Below are 14,217 nucleotides of genomic sequence, written 5' to 3'. Positions count from 1 at the left end.
GGGGACAAAAAGGCGGTCAGCTGGGCAAGTGCTGGGACCTGGCTGGTTACGGAGAGCTTCCAGCACCTGTTCCTCAACAGCCCAGGTCAGAGCTGCAACGATGCAGGGACTTGGCAGAATCGACACAGGGTCCTTGGAGGGGGTGTCATCCTTCTGGAATTGACGGGAGAGGGCGTCTGGCTTGGTGTTGCGTGATCCAGGCCGGTATGACAGAGTGAAATTAAACCTGGTGAAGAACAGGGCCCAGCGGGACTGCCTGGAGTTCAACCGTTTGGCCGTGCGGATGTACTCCAAGTTCTTATGATCGGTCCAAACGAGAAATGGAATGGTGGACCCCTCCAGCCAGTGACGCCACTCCTCCAAGGCAAGCTTCACAGCCAGCAGCTCACGGTTCCCTATGTCGTAATTGCACTCAGAGGGGGACAACCGACGTGAGAAAAAGGCACAGGGATGGAGCTTCCTATCCTCCGCAGCCCACTGAGAAATCACAGCACCAACTCCCACATCCGAGGCGTCCACCTCCACAATGAATTGCCGGTCCACATCAGGCATCTGGAGGATGGGAGCGGAGGTGAACCTCACCTTGAGGGTACTGAAGGCTTTGTCGGCTGCTGGGGTCCAGGTGAAGGGTTGCTTGGTGCTGGTTAGAGCAGTGAGAGGGGCAGCAACGGTACTGTAGTTCCGGATAAACTTTCTATAGAAGTTAGCAAACCCCAGAAACTGTTGCAGCTTCTTTCTGTTCTCCGGAACTGGCCATGAAGTGACTGCTGATACTTTGGCAGGATCCATTTGGATACTTCCCTCTGCCACTATGTACCCCAGGAAGGCCACTGTCTTGACGTGAAACTCACATTTCTCTGCCTTGGCGTAGAGGGAATTCTCCAGAAGACGGTGAAGGACTTGCTGGACATGGCGGGTGTGTTCAGACAGGTTTCTGGAGTAGATTAAGATGTCATCCAGGTAAACGAAGACAAACTTGTTTAACATGTCCCGCAGTACATCATTCACTAGAGCCTGGAACACAGCAGGAGCATTGGTGTGGCCAAAAGGCATAACCAGATACTCGTAGTGCTGTTGGTGTATTGAATGCGGTTTTCCATTCATCTCCCCTCCCGGATCCGCACTAGGTGGTAAGCGTTTCTGAGATCCAACTTGGTAAAAACAGTGGCTCCCTGGAGCAACTCAAAAGCAGAGGTGAGCAGAGGCAGAGGGTACCGTTTTTCACTGTGATGTCGTTTGAGTCCCCTGTAGTCGATGCAGGGGCGAAGAGATCCGTCCTTCTTCCCCACAAAGAAGAAACCAGCACCAGCAGGAGATGAAGATGAACGGATTAATCCTGCGGACAGAGAGCCATTGATGTAGTCCTCCATGGACTTTCTTTCAGGAGCAGACAACGAATAAAGACGGCCCCTTGGAGGGGCTGTTCCAGGGAGGAGGTCGATGGCACAGTCGTACGGTCGGTGAGGGGGCAGAGATGTGGCTCTTGCTTTGTTAAACACTTCTCTGAGACCATGGTAGCATTCTGGGACCTTGGAGAGGTCAGGAGCGGAGTTAGTAGGTACTGGCCGAGGGGGTAGTGCGGCAGCAAGCAGGCAGGTTCGGTGGCAGTCCTCTCCCCACTCCCTGATCACCCCGGTCACCCAGTCGAGCTGAGGGTTGTGCCGGCGGAGCCATGGGTAACCCAGGATGATGGGTTGGCCTGGAGAGGGGAGCAGGTGAAACTGGATAGTTTCTTGATGGTTTCCGGACAGACCCATCGAGACCGGGGCCGTGACATGAGTGACCGATCCGAGTAAGTGTCCGTCCAGTGCCCGGGCAGGAATAGGAGGTGTCAAACGGAGGTTCTCCAGTCCCAGTTGGCGTGCCAGCTTGATGTCCATTATGTTGGCTTCGGCGCCAGAATCCACCAGAGCAGCCAGGGTGTGAGTTGAGTCAGAGAGGCGGAGGTGAACTTGCAGCAGGGGTTTGCGGTCGGAGGACTGGATGGTCATTGAACTCAACCGGACTCCCCCTATGCCCGGTGAGCTTCGGCCCTTTAAAGGGCAGGTTACCACACGATGTCCATCACCTCCACAATAGAGGCAGAGGTTTGAGGTGAAGCGGCGCTGGCGCTCTGCAGGAGTGAGAGAGGCTCGCCCAATCTCCATAGGCTCAGACTGATCAAGCTGACCTGGGTGAGTGGCAGTAGATGACAGGAGCCCAGTCGGATCTCTCCGAATGCCGGTAGTAGGTGGACCTTGGCGCCCCCTCTCACGACGACGGGTCTGTATCCTTCTGTCGATCCTGACAGTCAGTGCGATGGCTTCATCAAGAGTGGAAGGCAGTTCATGGGAGACCAACTCGTCCTTGATATAGTCAGCCAAACTATGGAAGAACGCGTCCACCAACGATGGTGTGTTCCAAGAACTTCGTCTAGCCAGGGTTCGGAAGTCGATGGAATGGTCTGCGACTGTACGTCTGCCTTGTCGAATACTGAACAGTTCACGAGACGCCTCTGCGGTTGGTGAATCCAGGTCAAACACCTTCAGCATCTCCTCAGCAAACAGGTCGAAGGTTGCACATGCGGGGGTTTGACGTTCGAACTCTGCTGTTCCCCAGAGTCGAGCTCGGCCCGTCAGGTGAGTGATGGCATACCCAACTTTAGCCCCCTCCGTGGCGAAGGTCCTTGGCTGCAAGGAGAACTGAAGTCGGCAGCTAGTCAGGAATGGCCGGACCTGGGTTGAATCGCCGTTGAACCGCTCGGGGTTTCCAATCTTGGGTTCCGGAGCAGCGGCTGCAATGACCGGGGCAGGTAACTCGGGGGCAGGGCTGGTGGGCAGACTGGCTGGGGTAAGGTTGGTGAGGAGTTGAATGATCATGGCGAGTTGTTGTTGCTGCTGCTGGAACTGCTGCTCATGCTCGTCGGTTTCCATGTCGGGGGAAGTGTGCGCTGAGTCCATAATGGTCAGATCGTACTGTCACGGTTCAGACAGACGACCAGAGGACCACAATTGCGTCACACCAGAAAGTTTATTAAAACTTAAGGGAACAGGGAAGTAGGGAGTGAGTGAAGGCTCCAGGGGTAACAGGGATCCCGTCCAATGTGCTGGGTCTGTGCCCCCCCCCAGTGGCAGCGATGCGTCCTATGAAGCCGGTGGTGGGTGGTCCAGAAGTCCTGGGGGGGGGAGACACAGACACAACAGGGCGGATGAAACAAGGCAGCAGTACAGTTCAAGGGAAATCCAAATACGTAGTAGCAAGGCAGAAGGCTGGTCAGAGTTACCGGGATCGAAGAGTAGTCAGGAGTCGTTATGGCAAAAAGCAGGTCTGGATCTCCTGGGGCAGAAGAGTATCCAAACATCAGGCAGGTCCGGGAACACAAAACCAGGGTGAGCCAGAAGCGCGAGCAAACAGGTTCCGGGTGTGAGCTTTGCAGACGATCTGACAAAGGAGAGCTGAAAGACAGGGCTTTAAATACTGGGAGAGGTAGTGGGTAATGCAGCGCAGCTGGCAGAGTAATTAGAGCAGAGCAGAGCAGGGACAGGTGGAGCTAGTTAGGCTGAGTAGAGAGAGTGGTGAGCAGAGTGGAAGAAAATAAAGGGTAACCCGGTGGAGTGAGAGGCTCATGACAGAAGGTTTGGCTTGGAAAGGTTTTTTGGGCTGGTCACAGGCAGCTGATGTGTTGTGCACTGAAGTCCACAAGCGAAGGGAAAAGGTGAAAGGAGGAGAGGGCATAGATACAGTGGGGGAAAAAAGCATTTAGTCAGCCACCAATTGTGCAAGTTCTCCCACTTAAAAAGATGAGAGAGGCCTGTAATTTTCATCATAGGTACACGTCAACTATGAGAAAAAAATATCCAGAAAATCACATTGTAGGATTTTTTATGAATTTATTTGCAAATTATGGTGGAAAATAAGTATTTGGTCACCTACAAACAAGCAAGATTTCTGGCTCTCACAGATCAGTAACTTCTTCTTTAAGAGGCTCCTCTGTCCTACACTCGTTACCTGTATTAATGGCACCTGTTTGAACTTGTTATCAGTATAAAAGACACCTGTCCACAACCTCAAACAGTCACACTCCAAACTCCACTATGGCCAAGACCAAAGAGCTGTCAAAGGACACCAGAAACAAAATTGTAGACCTGCACCAGGCTGGGAAGACTGAATCTGCAATAGGTAAGCAGCTTGGTTTGAAGAAATCAACTGTGGGAGCAATTATTAGGAAATGGAAGACATACAAGACCACTGATAATCTCCCTCGATCTGGGGCTCCACGCAAGATCTCACCCCGTGGGGTCAAAATGATCACAAGAACGGTGAGCAAAAATCCCAGAACCACACGGGGGGACCTAATGAATGACCTGCAGAGAGCTGGGACCAAAGTAACAAAGCCTACCATCAGTAACACACTACGCCGCCAGGGACTCAAATCCTGTAGTGCCAGACGTGTCCCCCTGCTTAAGCCAGTACATGTCCAGGCCCGTCTGAAGTTTGCTAGAGTGCATTTGGATGATCCAGAAGAGGATTGGGAGAATGTCATATGGTCAGATGAAACCAAAATAGAACTTTTTGGTAAAAACTCAACTTGTCGTGTTTGGAGGACAAAGAATGCTGAGTTGCATCCAAAGAACACCATACCTACTGTGAAGCATGGGGGTGGAAACATCATGCTTTGGGGCTGTTTTTCTGCAAAGGGACCAGGACGACTGATCCGTGTAAAGGAAAGAATGAATGGGGCCATGTATCGTGAGATTTTGAGTGAAAACCTCCTTCCATCAGCAAGGGCATTGAAGATGAAACGTGGCTGGGTCTTTCAGCATGACAATGATCCCAAACACACCGCCCGGGCAACGAAGGAGTGGCTTCGTAAGAAGCATTTCAAGGTCCTGGAGTGGCCTAGCCAGTCTCCAGATCTCAACCCCATAGAAAATCTTTGGAGGGAGTTGAAAGTCCGTGTTGCCCAGCGACAGCCCAAAAACATCACTGCTCTAGAGGAGATCTGCATGGAGGAATGGGCCAAAATACCAGCAACAGTGTGTGAAAACCTTGTTAAGACTTACAGAAAACGTTTGACCTGTGTCATTGCCAACAAAGGGTATATAACAAAGTATTGAGTAACTTTTGTTATTGACCAAATACTTATTTTCCACCATAATTTGCAAATAAATTCATTAAAAATCGTACAATGTGATTTTCTGGAATTTATTTTCTCATTTTGTCTGTCATAGTTGACGTGTACCTATGAAGAAAATTACAGGCCTCTCTCATCTTTTTAAGTGGGAGAACTTGCACAATTGGTGGCTGACTAAATACTTTTTTTCCCCACTGTATATGCGAGAAGGAATTATATGTGACCCGTTTCAAGAAGCTAGGCGTCTGTCGCACGTCTCTACTTCACAGGAGAGGGATTTAAGAGTCAAAATGCAATTTTGGGCAGAAATTCCTTCTGGAACATGTGAACTTTCATGTGCCTGAAGAAACAAACTTGTATGACATCTGTAAATACAAATAAAATTGTTAAATTACGAGCCTAGTTGGTTTAGCCACGGAAAAAGACATGAACCTTCCTGCTAGCCATGATTAGCTGAGATAATGGATGGGCTGGACATGCTGAAAGATGAGTTCGGATTGGTCTGCCATGTAGCACGCTTCTGTCTATAACATGAGCCGCTCAGTATGTGTACATCAACCTTGCTACCATGTGCATATGTCTAGACAATAGTGACCCATCCACTTAGCTAGATGTGGCTGGGGGGTGGTTATAGCATTTATTTCACGACCCATCAATTTAGAAAAGCGTGACTGGGTAAGCATCATCTAATAATTATATAATATTTTTATCTGGACACATTCTATTTTTGATATTGCTACTATGCAAGTAACCATTTCACGGTACCGTTTACACCTTCTGTATCCTGTGCATGTGACAAATACATTTGGATTTTATTTGATATAGTGTGTGTTTACCAGAGATGGTAATGTGAAGAACATGACCTGCACCAACGTCAGATTAGGATATAGGCCAAGGACTAGATAAAGTTTATTTTAACCTGGAGTTTTTCCTTATTGTAGGCTACTACTTTCACCACTTTTAGTCTTTAAATCTTTGGTTGTTTACTACGCTACCTTACTCACCCTGTTCAGCACATGGCCTCAACTATCAACTTTCAAAGCAGAATTATTTTCCCATTGTTCCTCAACTGTGTATGATATACCATTATATAGCTCTGAGTCTCTACTTTTATCCAATGTAAAAAACACAATTTCGAATGTTGCTACATAAGACCCAATCGAGGTGGTCGGTCACATATATACAATGAGCTGTTTGTGTCTGTTATGAAAGTGAACTGTGTTTGCGTGTGATCAGGGGTGTATTCATTGCGCCGATTCTGTTGAAAAACGTTTCTTAAACAGAAGCAAGCGGAGCGAAACGGGGATAAACATTTGTCCAATAGAAACTCTTGTTTGCAACTGTTGGACTAATGATTACACCCTAGATCAGCTATATGCAGGCAAGAGTGTGCAAGGTGGTTTTGAATGTGTCACTGTCTGTCACCTTGATTACCGGTACTAAAAATGTATCTCGACCTGTGCACCTACGTTGTAAACTGTCATTAATAGGCTAGGTTGTAGCAACCTCATAATGGGTCTTCCAAAAATCTGTAATAGAAATAAGGCCATGTTCATAAAAAAAATATTCATTCTCCCTCATCTTAAATGGCACCGACCGCCACAGAAGTACACAGTGGCAGAATACCTGAGCACTGTGACTGACCCAAAATTATGAAAATCCTTGACTATGTAAAGACTCAGTGAGCATAGCCTTCCTATTAAGAGGTCACCATAGGCAGACCTGGCTCTCAAGAGAAGACAGGATATGTGCCCACTGTCCACAAATGAGGTGGAAACCGAGCTGCACTTCCTAACCTCCTGCCAAATGTATGACCACTTTAGAGACACATATTTCCCACATATCACACAGACCCACAAAGAATTTGAAAACAAATCCAACATTGAAAAATAAATGTTAGGTGAAATACCACAACGTGCAATCACAGCAGAAAGATTTGTGTCCCATTGCCATGAGAAAAGGGCAACCAGTGGCGCACAAACAACATTGTAAATGGCACATATACTTACAGTGCATTGGGAAAGCATTCAGACCCCTTCCCTTTTTCCACATTGTTACGTTACAGCCTTGTTTTAAAATGGATTAAATAAAAAATTGTCCTCGTCAATCTACACACAATATCCCATAATGACAAAGCTGTGTTTGCAAATTTAAAAATAGAAATACCTTATTTACATAAATATTCAGACCCTTTGCTATGAGACTCGAATTTGAGCTGAGGTGCATCCTGTTTCCATTGATCATCCTTGAGATGTTTCTACAACTTGATTGGACATGATTTGGAAAAGCACACATCTGTCTATATAAGGTGTGCATGTCAGAGCAAAAACCAAGCCATGAGGTCGAAGGAATTGTCCGTCGAGCTCAAAGACAGGATTGTGTCGAGGCACAGATCTGGGGATGGGTACAAAACATTTTTGCATCATTGAAGGCCCCAAGAACACAGTGGCCTCCAGCATTCTTAAATGGAAGAAGTTTGGAACCACAAAGACTCTTCCTAGAGCTGGCCACCCGGCCAAACTGAGCAATCGAGGGAGAAGAGCCTTGGTCAGGGAGGTGACCAAGAACCCGATGGTCACTCTGACAGATCTCCTGAGTTCCTCTGTGGAGATGGGAGAACCTTCCAGAAGGACAACCATCTCTGCAGCATACCACCAATCAGACCTTTATGGTAGAGTGGCCAGACGGAAGCTACTCCTCAGTAAAAGGCACATGACAGCCCACTTGGAGTTTGCCAAAAGGCACCTAAAGGACTCTCAGACCATGAGAAACACGATTCTCTGGTCTGATGAAACCAAGAGTGAACTCTTTGGCCTGAATACCAAGCGTCACATCTGGAGGAAACCTGGCACAATCCCTACGGTGAAGTATGGTGGTGGCAGCATCATGCTGTGGGGATGTTTTTCAGTGGCAGGCTCTGGGAAACTTGTCAGGATCAAGGGAAAGATGAATGGAGCAAAGTACAGAGAGATCCTTGATGAAAACCTGCTCCATAGCGCTCTGGACCTCAGACTGGGGCGAAGGTTCATCTTCCAACTGTACAATGACCCTAAGCACACAGCCAAGACAACACAGGAGCGGCTTCGGGACAAGTCTCTGAATGTCCTTGAGTGGCCCAGCCAGAGCCCGGACTTCAATTGGATTGAACATCACTGGAGAGACCTGAAAATAGCTGTGCAGCGACGCTCCCCATCCAACCTGACAGAGCTTGAGAGGATCTGCTGAGAAGAATGGGAGAAACTCCCCAAATACAGGTGTGCCATCTTGTAGCGTCATACCCAAGAAGACTCGAGGCTGTTGTGTGTAGATTGATGAGGGAAAAAAACAATTTAATCAATTTTAGAATAAGGCTGTAACATAACAAAATGTGGAAAAAGTCAAGAGGTCTGACTACTTTCCGAATGCACTGTATCTGTTTATTTATCTTCCCCCCCCTATTCGTACTACAACTATTTGCAAATTGCTAAAACACTGTACATAGTTCATAATATAACACTGGAAATGTCTTTATCTTTTTTAAACCTTTTTGAGTGGAATGTTTACTGTTAATCTCAAATCGTTTTTTGTTGATGTTGCTACATTTGTTTCTTCTCAGTTTTGTTTATTCTGTATTTCACCTGCATTGGCAATGTAAACATATATTTTTCCCATGCCAATAAAGCACCACTGAATTGAGAGAGAGAGAGAAATACATGAGTCAGAATTGGAGTACTAGGCTGTTTTCACAATACCTGGATAAAGCAGGATTTTGGGGGATTGATACAATTGCAGTGCTTACGCTCTGAATCTCCTTGAGGTTACTCTTCTGCTTGGATCTGAAGAGGCCTTTAGGTTTCCTCCTGGGTTCATACACCGACCGTTTAAACACCATTGTAGATAGCTGTAGATGAGTAGAATAAAAGAACATTCATGTGGTTATAGGCCAGTGCATTCGGAAAGTATTCAGACCCCTTGACTTATTCTAAAACAGCCTTATTCTTAAATGGATTAAATTGATTTTTTCCCCTCATCAATCTACACACAATACCGCATAATGACAAAGCAAAAACAGGTTTTTAGACATATAATATGAAATATCAAATTTATATAAGCATTCAGACCCTTTACTCAGTACTTTGTTGAAGCACCTTTGGCAGCGATTACAGCCTCGAGTCTTCTTGGTTATGACGTTAGGTTGGATGGGGAGCGTCGCTGCACAGCTATTTCAGGTCTTTCCAGAGATGTTCGATCGGGTTCAAGTCCGGGCTCTGGCTGGACCACTCAAGGACATTCAGAGACTTGTCCCGAAGCCACTCCTGCGTTGTCTTGGCTGTGTGCTTAGGGTCGTTTTTCTGTTGGAAGGTGAACCTCCACCCCAGTCTGAGGTCCTGAGCGCTCTGGAGCAGGTTTTCATCAAGGATCTCTCTGTATTTTGCTCCGTTCATCTTTCCCTCGATCCTGACTAGTTTCCCAGTCCCTGCCGCTGAAAAACATCCCCACAGCATGATGCTGCCACCACCATGCTTCACCCATGGTATGGTGCCAGGGTTCCTCCAGATGTGACGCTTGGCATTCAGGCCAAGGAGTTCAATCTTGGTTTCATCAGACCAGAGAATCTTGTTTCTCATGGTCTAAGACTCCTTAAGGTCCCTTTAGGCAAATTCCAAGCGGGCTGTCATGTGCCTTTTTCTGAAGAGGGGCTTCCGTCTGGCCACTCTACCATAAAGGCCTGATTGGTGGAGTGCTGCAGAGATGGTTGTCCTTCTAGAAGGTTCTGCAATCTCCACAGAGGAACTCTGGAGCTCTGTCAGAGTGACCATCGGGTTCTTGGCCACCTCCCTGACCAAGGTCCTTCTCCCTTGATTGCTCAGTTTGGCCGGCCGGCCAGCTCTAGGAAGAGTCTTTGTGGTTCCAAACTTCTTCCATTTAAGAATGATGGCGGCCACTGTGTTCTTGGGGACCTTCAATGCTGCAGACATTTTTGGTACCCTTCCCCAGATCTGTACCTCGACACAATCCTGTCTCTGAGCTCTACGGACAATTCCTTCAACCTCATTGCTTGGTCTTTGCTCTGACATGCACTGTCAACTATGGGACCTTATATAGACAGGTGTGTGCCTATCCAAATCATGTCCAATCAATGTAATGTACCACAGGTGGACTCCAATCAACTTGTAGAAACATCTCAAGGATGATCAATGGAAACAGGATGCACCTGAGCTCAATTTCAGGTCTTTTTTATTTTATTTTTATTTAACCTTTATTTAACTAGGCAAGTCAGTTAAGAACAAATTCTTATTTACAATGACGGCCTACACCGGCCAAACCCGGACGACGCTGGGCCAATTGTGTGCCGCCCTATGGGACTCCCAATTACGGCCGGTTGTGATACAGCCTGGAATCGAACCAGGGGGTCTGTAGTGACACCTCAAGCACTGAGATGCAGTGCCTTAGACTGCTGTGCCACTCTTAGAGCAAAGGGTCTGAATACTTATGTAAATAAGGTATTTCTGTTATTTATTTTCCAGCGGCAGGGACTGGGAGACTAGTCAGGAACAAAGTACAGAGAGATCCTTGATGAAAACCTGCTCCAGAGCGCTCAGGACCTGACTGGGGCGTAGGTTCACTTTCCAAACGGACAACAACCCTAAGCACACAGCCAAGACAACACAGGAGTGGCTTCGGGACAAGTCTCTGAATGTCCTTGAGTGGCCCAGCCAGAGCCCGGACTTGAACCCATTCTAACATCTCTGGAGACCTGAAAATAGCTATGCAGCGACGCTCCCCATCCAACCTGACAGGGCTTGAGAGGATCTGCAGAGAAGAATGGGAGAAACTCCCCAAATACAGGTGTGCCAAGCTTGTAGCGTCATACCCAAGAAGACTCGAGGCTGTAATCACTGCCAAAGGTGCTTCAACAAAATACTGAGTAAAGGGTCTGAATAATTATGCAAATATTATATTTCCATTTTCTATTTGTAATACATTTGCAAAAATTTCTACAAACATGTTTTTGCTTTGTCATTGTGGGGTATTGTGTGTAGATTGATGAGGAAAATGTTTTATTTAATCAATTTTAGAATAAGGCTGTAACGTAACAAAATTTGGAAAAAGGCAAGGGTCTGAATACTTTCCGAATGCACTGTATATGCTAGTAATTCATGCCTGTTGTACTAGTCATTTTATTGAATCCTGTTTATCTGGTCTTCATGGCATAGTTTATGTGTGTCTTTGCTATTAAGGCCATGAGGTCAAGATGAAACGTTAAGAAATTGTTTCCATTTGTCACATCCCTACTTAGGACCTGTATGTAGATAGACACTGGACAAAACTTTCAATGTTTTGAATCAACCTGTCCCATACCTTAATGGTGGCCACTTTGTATGCTCTCTGAGTCTCAGTGGTAGAGGGTAGACCACTCATCTCTTCCAGCTTGCCCAGCTCACTGACTTTACCCAGGGCTCGCCGTGCAAACACCTCTGCCTGAACATGGGCTTGGCTGTCGTAGTAGCACTGGCACACAGCACAGTACAGAGTGGCCCTCCAGGCCAGGAACCTGGCAGTCGTCAGTGGGATGGAGGTCTCCAGACAGATACAGGCCCACAGCAGGAACTCCATAGCCTGGGGGGGAGGAAGGGACAACAGACGCATTTACCAACAATCACATGCACCATGGAAATAAATGTAATTGTTAGACTGTGCACCTGTGCAGCGCGGCTCATGGACATCAGGTATCTACAGATGTTGTAGATATAGAGTGAACCTGGAGAGAGAGAGAGAGAGAGAGAGAGAGAGAGAGAGAGAGAGAGAGAGAGAGAGAGAGAGAGAGAGAGAGAGAGACAACACTGAACCACAACTGACAACTTCAGACATCATTGATTCAGCCAATATCCTGCTTATACCACTGTAATTGCTCCTGTATTACTGTACCATTGTAAAGAAGCCAGCAGAGATGTTCGTGGGGAAGCACGGCCTGCATCATGATCCTGACAAACCCCAGGATGCTGAGGAGTCTCTGGACCCCCTCCTGGGTGGGCTGGCTCCCTCTTTCCCTCTCCAGCTGGAAGGCACACAGGCAGTAGCCTTGCAGAGCCCGGAACTAACAGCCACACAGGCCACAGACACACACGTAAGACACAGAGAGAGGTGGAGGGTAGAGACAGTCACAACAATGACAACATAAACGGCAAGCCCATTGTGTGAGATGTGTTCTTGTCTGCTTTGTTTCATTCTGAACACAGATCCACGGATACAAGGACACAAACACAGACACAAACGTACACACACACACACACAAGCACACACACACACACACACACTGTCCTCACCGTCAGCTTGGCTTGGTCTGTGTCGAACCCCTTGGGGAAGAAGGAGGTCCTGAAGTGGTCAACATCCCTAATGTCCTCTATGGTCACAGTGCTGAACTGCTGCAGGTAGCGACTGTAGCCCTGCCATTGACCCAGCCTGTATAACTGGAGAGAGAGAAAAAAAAACGGAGTTTGAACTAACAGAGAAGAAAGTAATACAACGGATTGGGTGTGGCAGGGAATCCTTGCGGTCAAATCAAATATATGTAGCTAGCTGTGTGTGTGAGTGACTGAGTGAGTGAGTGAGTGAGTGAGTGAGTGAGTGAGTGAGTGAGTGAGTGAGTGAGTGAGTAATGAGAGAAGAAAGGAATGCAAACAAACCTTGATGCCAAAAAGAAAATCTGCCATTTGCAGCATGTGTTCTTCATAGTAGTTGGTTGGTAGTCGAGGTTTGTACTTGTTCCATATCTCAAACAGAGTTTTGGCACTGTTAACGTTACATACATTGGAGGAAAAGAATAAAATCAAATGTATTTATAAAGCCCTTTTTATCAGCAGATGTTACAAAGTGCTTATACAGAAACCCAGCCTAAAACCCAAAACAGCAAGCAATGCAGATGTAGATGCACAGCGGGTAGGAAAAACTCCCAAGAAAGGCAGGAACCTTGGAAGAGACCAAGAGAGGAACCAGGCTCTGAGGGGTGGCCAGTCCTCTTCTGGCTGGAGAAATTCACATAGCAGGCTGCTAGCTTGCAAGTAAACTGAAGTTACTGCTAGCTAGCTAACGTTAGGCCTAGTTTTCAAACAAGAATAAGATAGCTAACGTTAGCTACGTTAACGTTAGCTAACGACGTGACACTTGATTTGGATATAGCCAGGAAATGTCTCACCCTCTTGCGTAGGAGTTGTGGTCGTAGGTTGGCAAAGTACTAATTCGTTTAATAAATGACATAAACTTCTTTATGTCTCCATCAAACGCTGATATTACTGGGTTTCTTTTATTAATTTTCCCGTAAAATGAAGCTGGCAGTGGCTCCATTTTGGTCAAGAAAAGTTGCTTCACTGCTTCACATCCAACAACAAACTGCACCGTACGAGAGTGGCTTGAGTGGTTGTCATGGTAGCGATCCTCATTTACTGTGGAATTGTCGCCATCTGCTGGACACCAAAAACCGACCCTCTCATCCCATGACCTAATCAAAGATAGGACACTTTTCACGCCCCTTCTATACCAATTGATTTTCGTAGCAGGAGATCATTTTCGCTAACCCGCTGTATTAATTATCCTAACCTACAAAAAAGTCACTTCGGTATCGAAGTGGTGTGAAAAGAGTGTTTCTCAATCAAAGGTGGTTGGCGAAGGGGAGAGACTATATGGACACAGCTGCCGCTTAAACCGACTAGCAAACCCACTCTTACCTTAACCCTAACCCAAACCCTGACCCTAGCACTTACCCTAACCGTAACCTAATTTTAATACATTCTTAAATGAACTATCGGTTTGGGCGTCAGGCATGTCCTTATAGCCTTTCCAGGCCTAAGCAGAAAAACGTGAAGTTGATCGATCCCGGTTGAGGGAGGAGTTTAAAAAATATATATATCACTGGTCGCAGGATTTGTGAGAAGGGTGCAATTGAGTGATTCTTGGTAGTCTTTTGAAACAAAAGTATACACCTAACACACATGGTTATGGGCTTTAAAAAAAAAGAAGACACCTGTACCATGTCCAGTAGTGGTGTGTGGGTAGAATCAGCGGGGGAGCGAAACCAGAAGAAAAAGCAATATTACAACATATGTGTTGTGATAATTGCATTGTTT

At 46.8% G+C, this 14,217-nt stretch overlaps 1 protein-coding gene across 1 annotated transcript in view; it reads right to left on the bottom strand.

Annotated features, from left to right (window-relative positions):
- The window catches only part of cfap54 (cilia and flagella associated 54), a gene marked incomplete at its 5' end in the record, with an annotated part of 138,402 nt that extends 124,964 nt beyond the window's left edge, over window positions 1-13,438 (bottom strand). Inside the window, 7 exons of the mRNA XM_084178040.1 lie at window positions 8,892-8,993; window positions 11,456-11,713; window positions 11,797-11,855; window positions 12,023-12,191; window positions 12,421-12,564; window positions 12,781-12,886; window positions 13,290-13,438. Of these exons, the coding sequence (XP_084034166.1) occupies window positions 8,892-8,993; window positions 11,456-11,713; window positions 11,797-11,855; window positions 12,023-12,191; window positions 12,421-12,564; window positions 12,781-12,886; window positions 13,290-13,438 (987 nt within the window). The remainder of the gene's footprint in view (window positions 1-8,891; window positions 8,994-11,455; window positions 11,714-11,796; window positions 11,856-12,022; window positions 12,192-12,420; window positions 12,565-12,780; window positions 12,887-13,289) is intronic.
- Between the last annotated feature and the right edge of the window lie 779 nt (window positions 13,439-14,217).

This window comes from Coregonus lavaretus, assembly GCF_964263955.1.
Source record: "Coregonus lavaretus genome assembly, chromosome: 15".
NCBI lineage: Eukaryota > Metazoa > Chordata > Actinopteri > Salmoniformes > Salmonidae > Coregonus > Coregonus lavaretus.
This window is presented reverse-complemented; position numbering and strand designations above follow the sequence as displayed.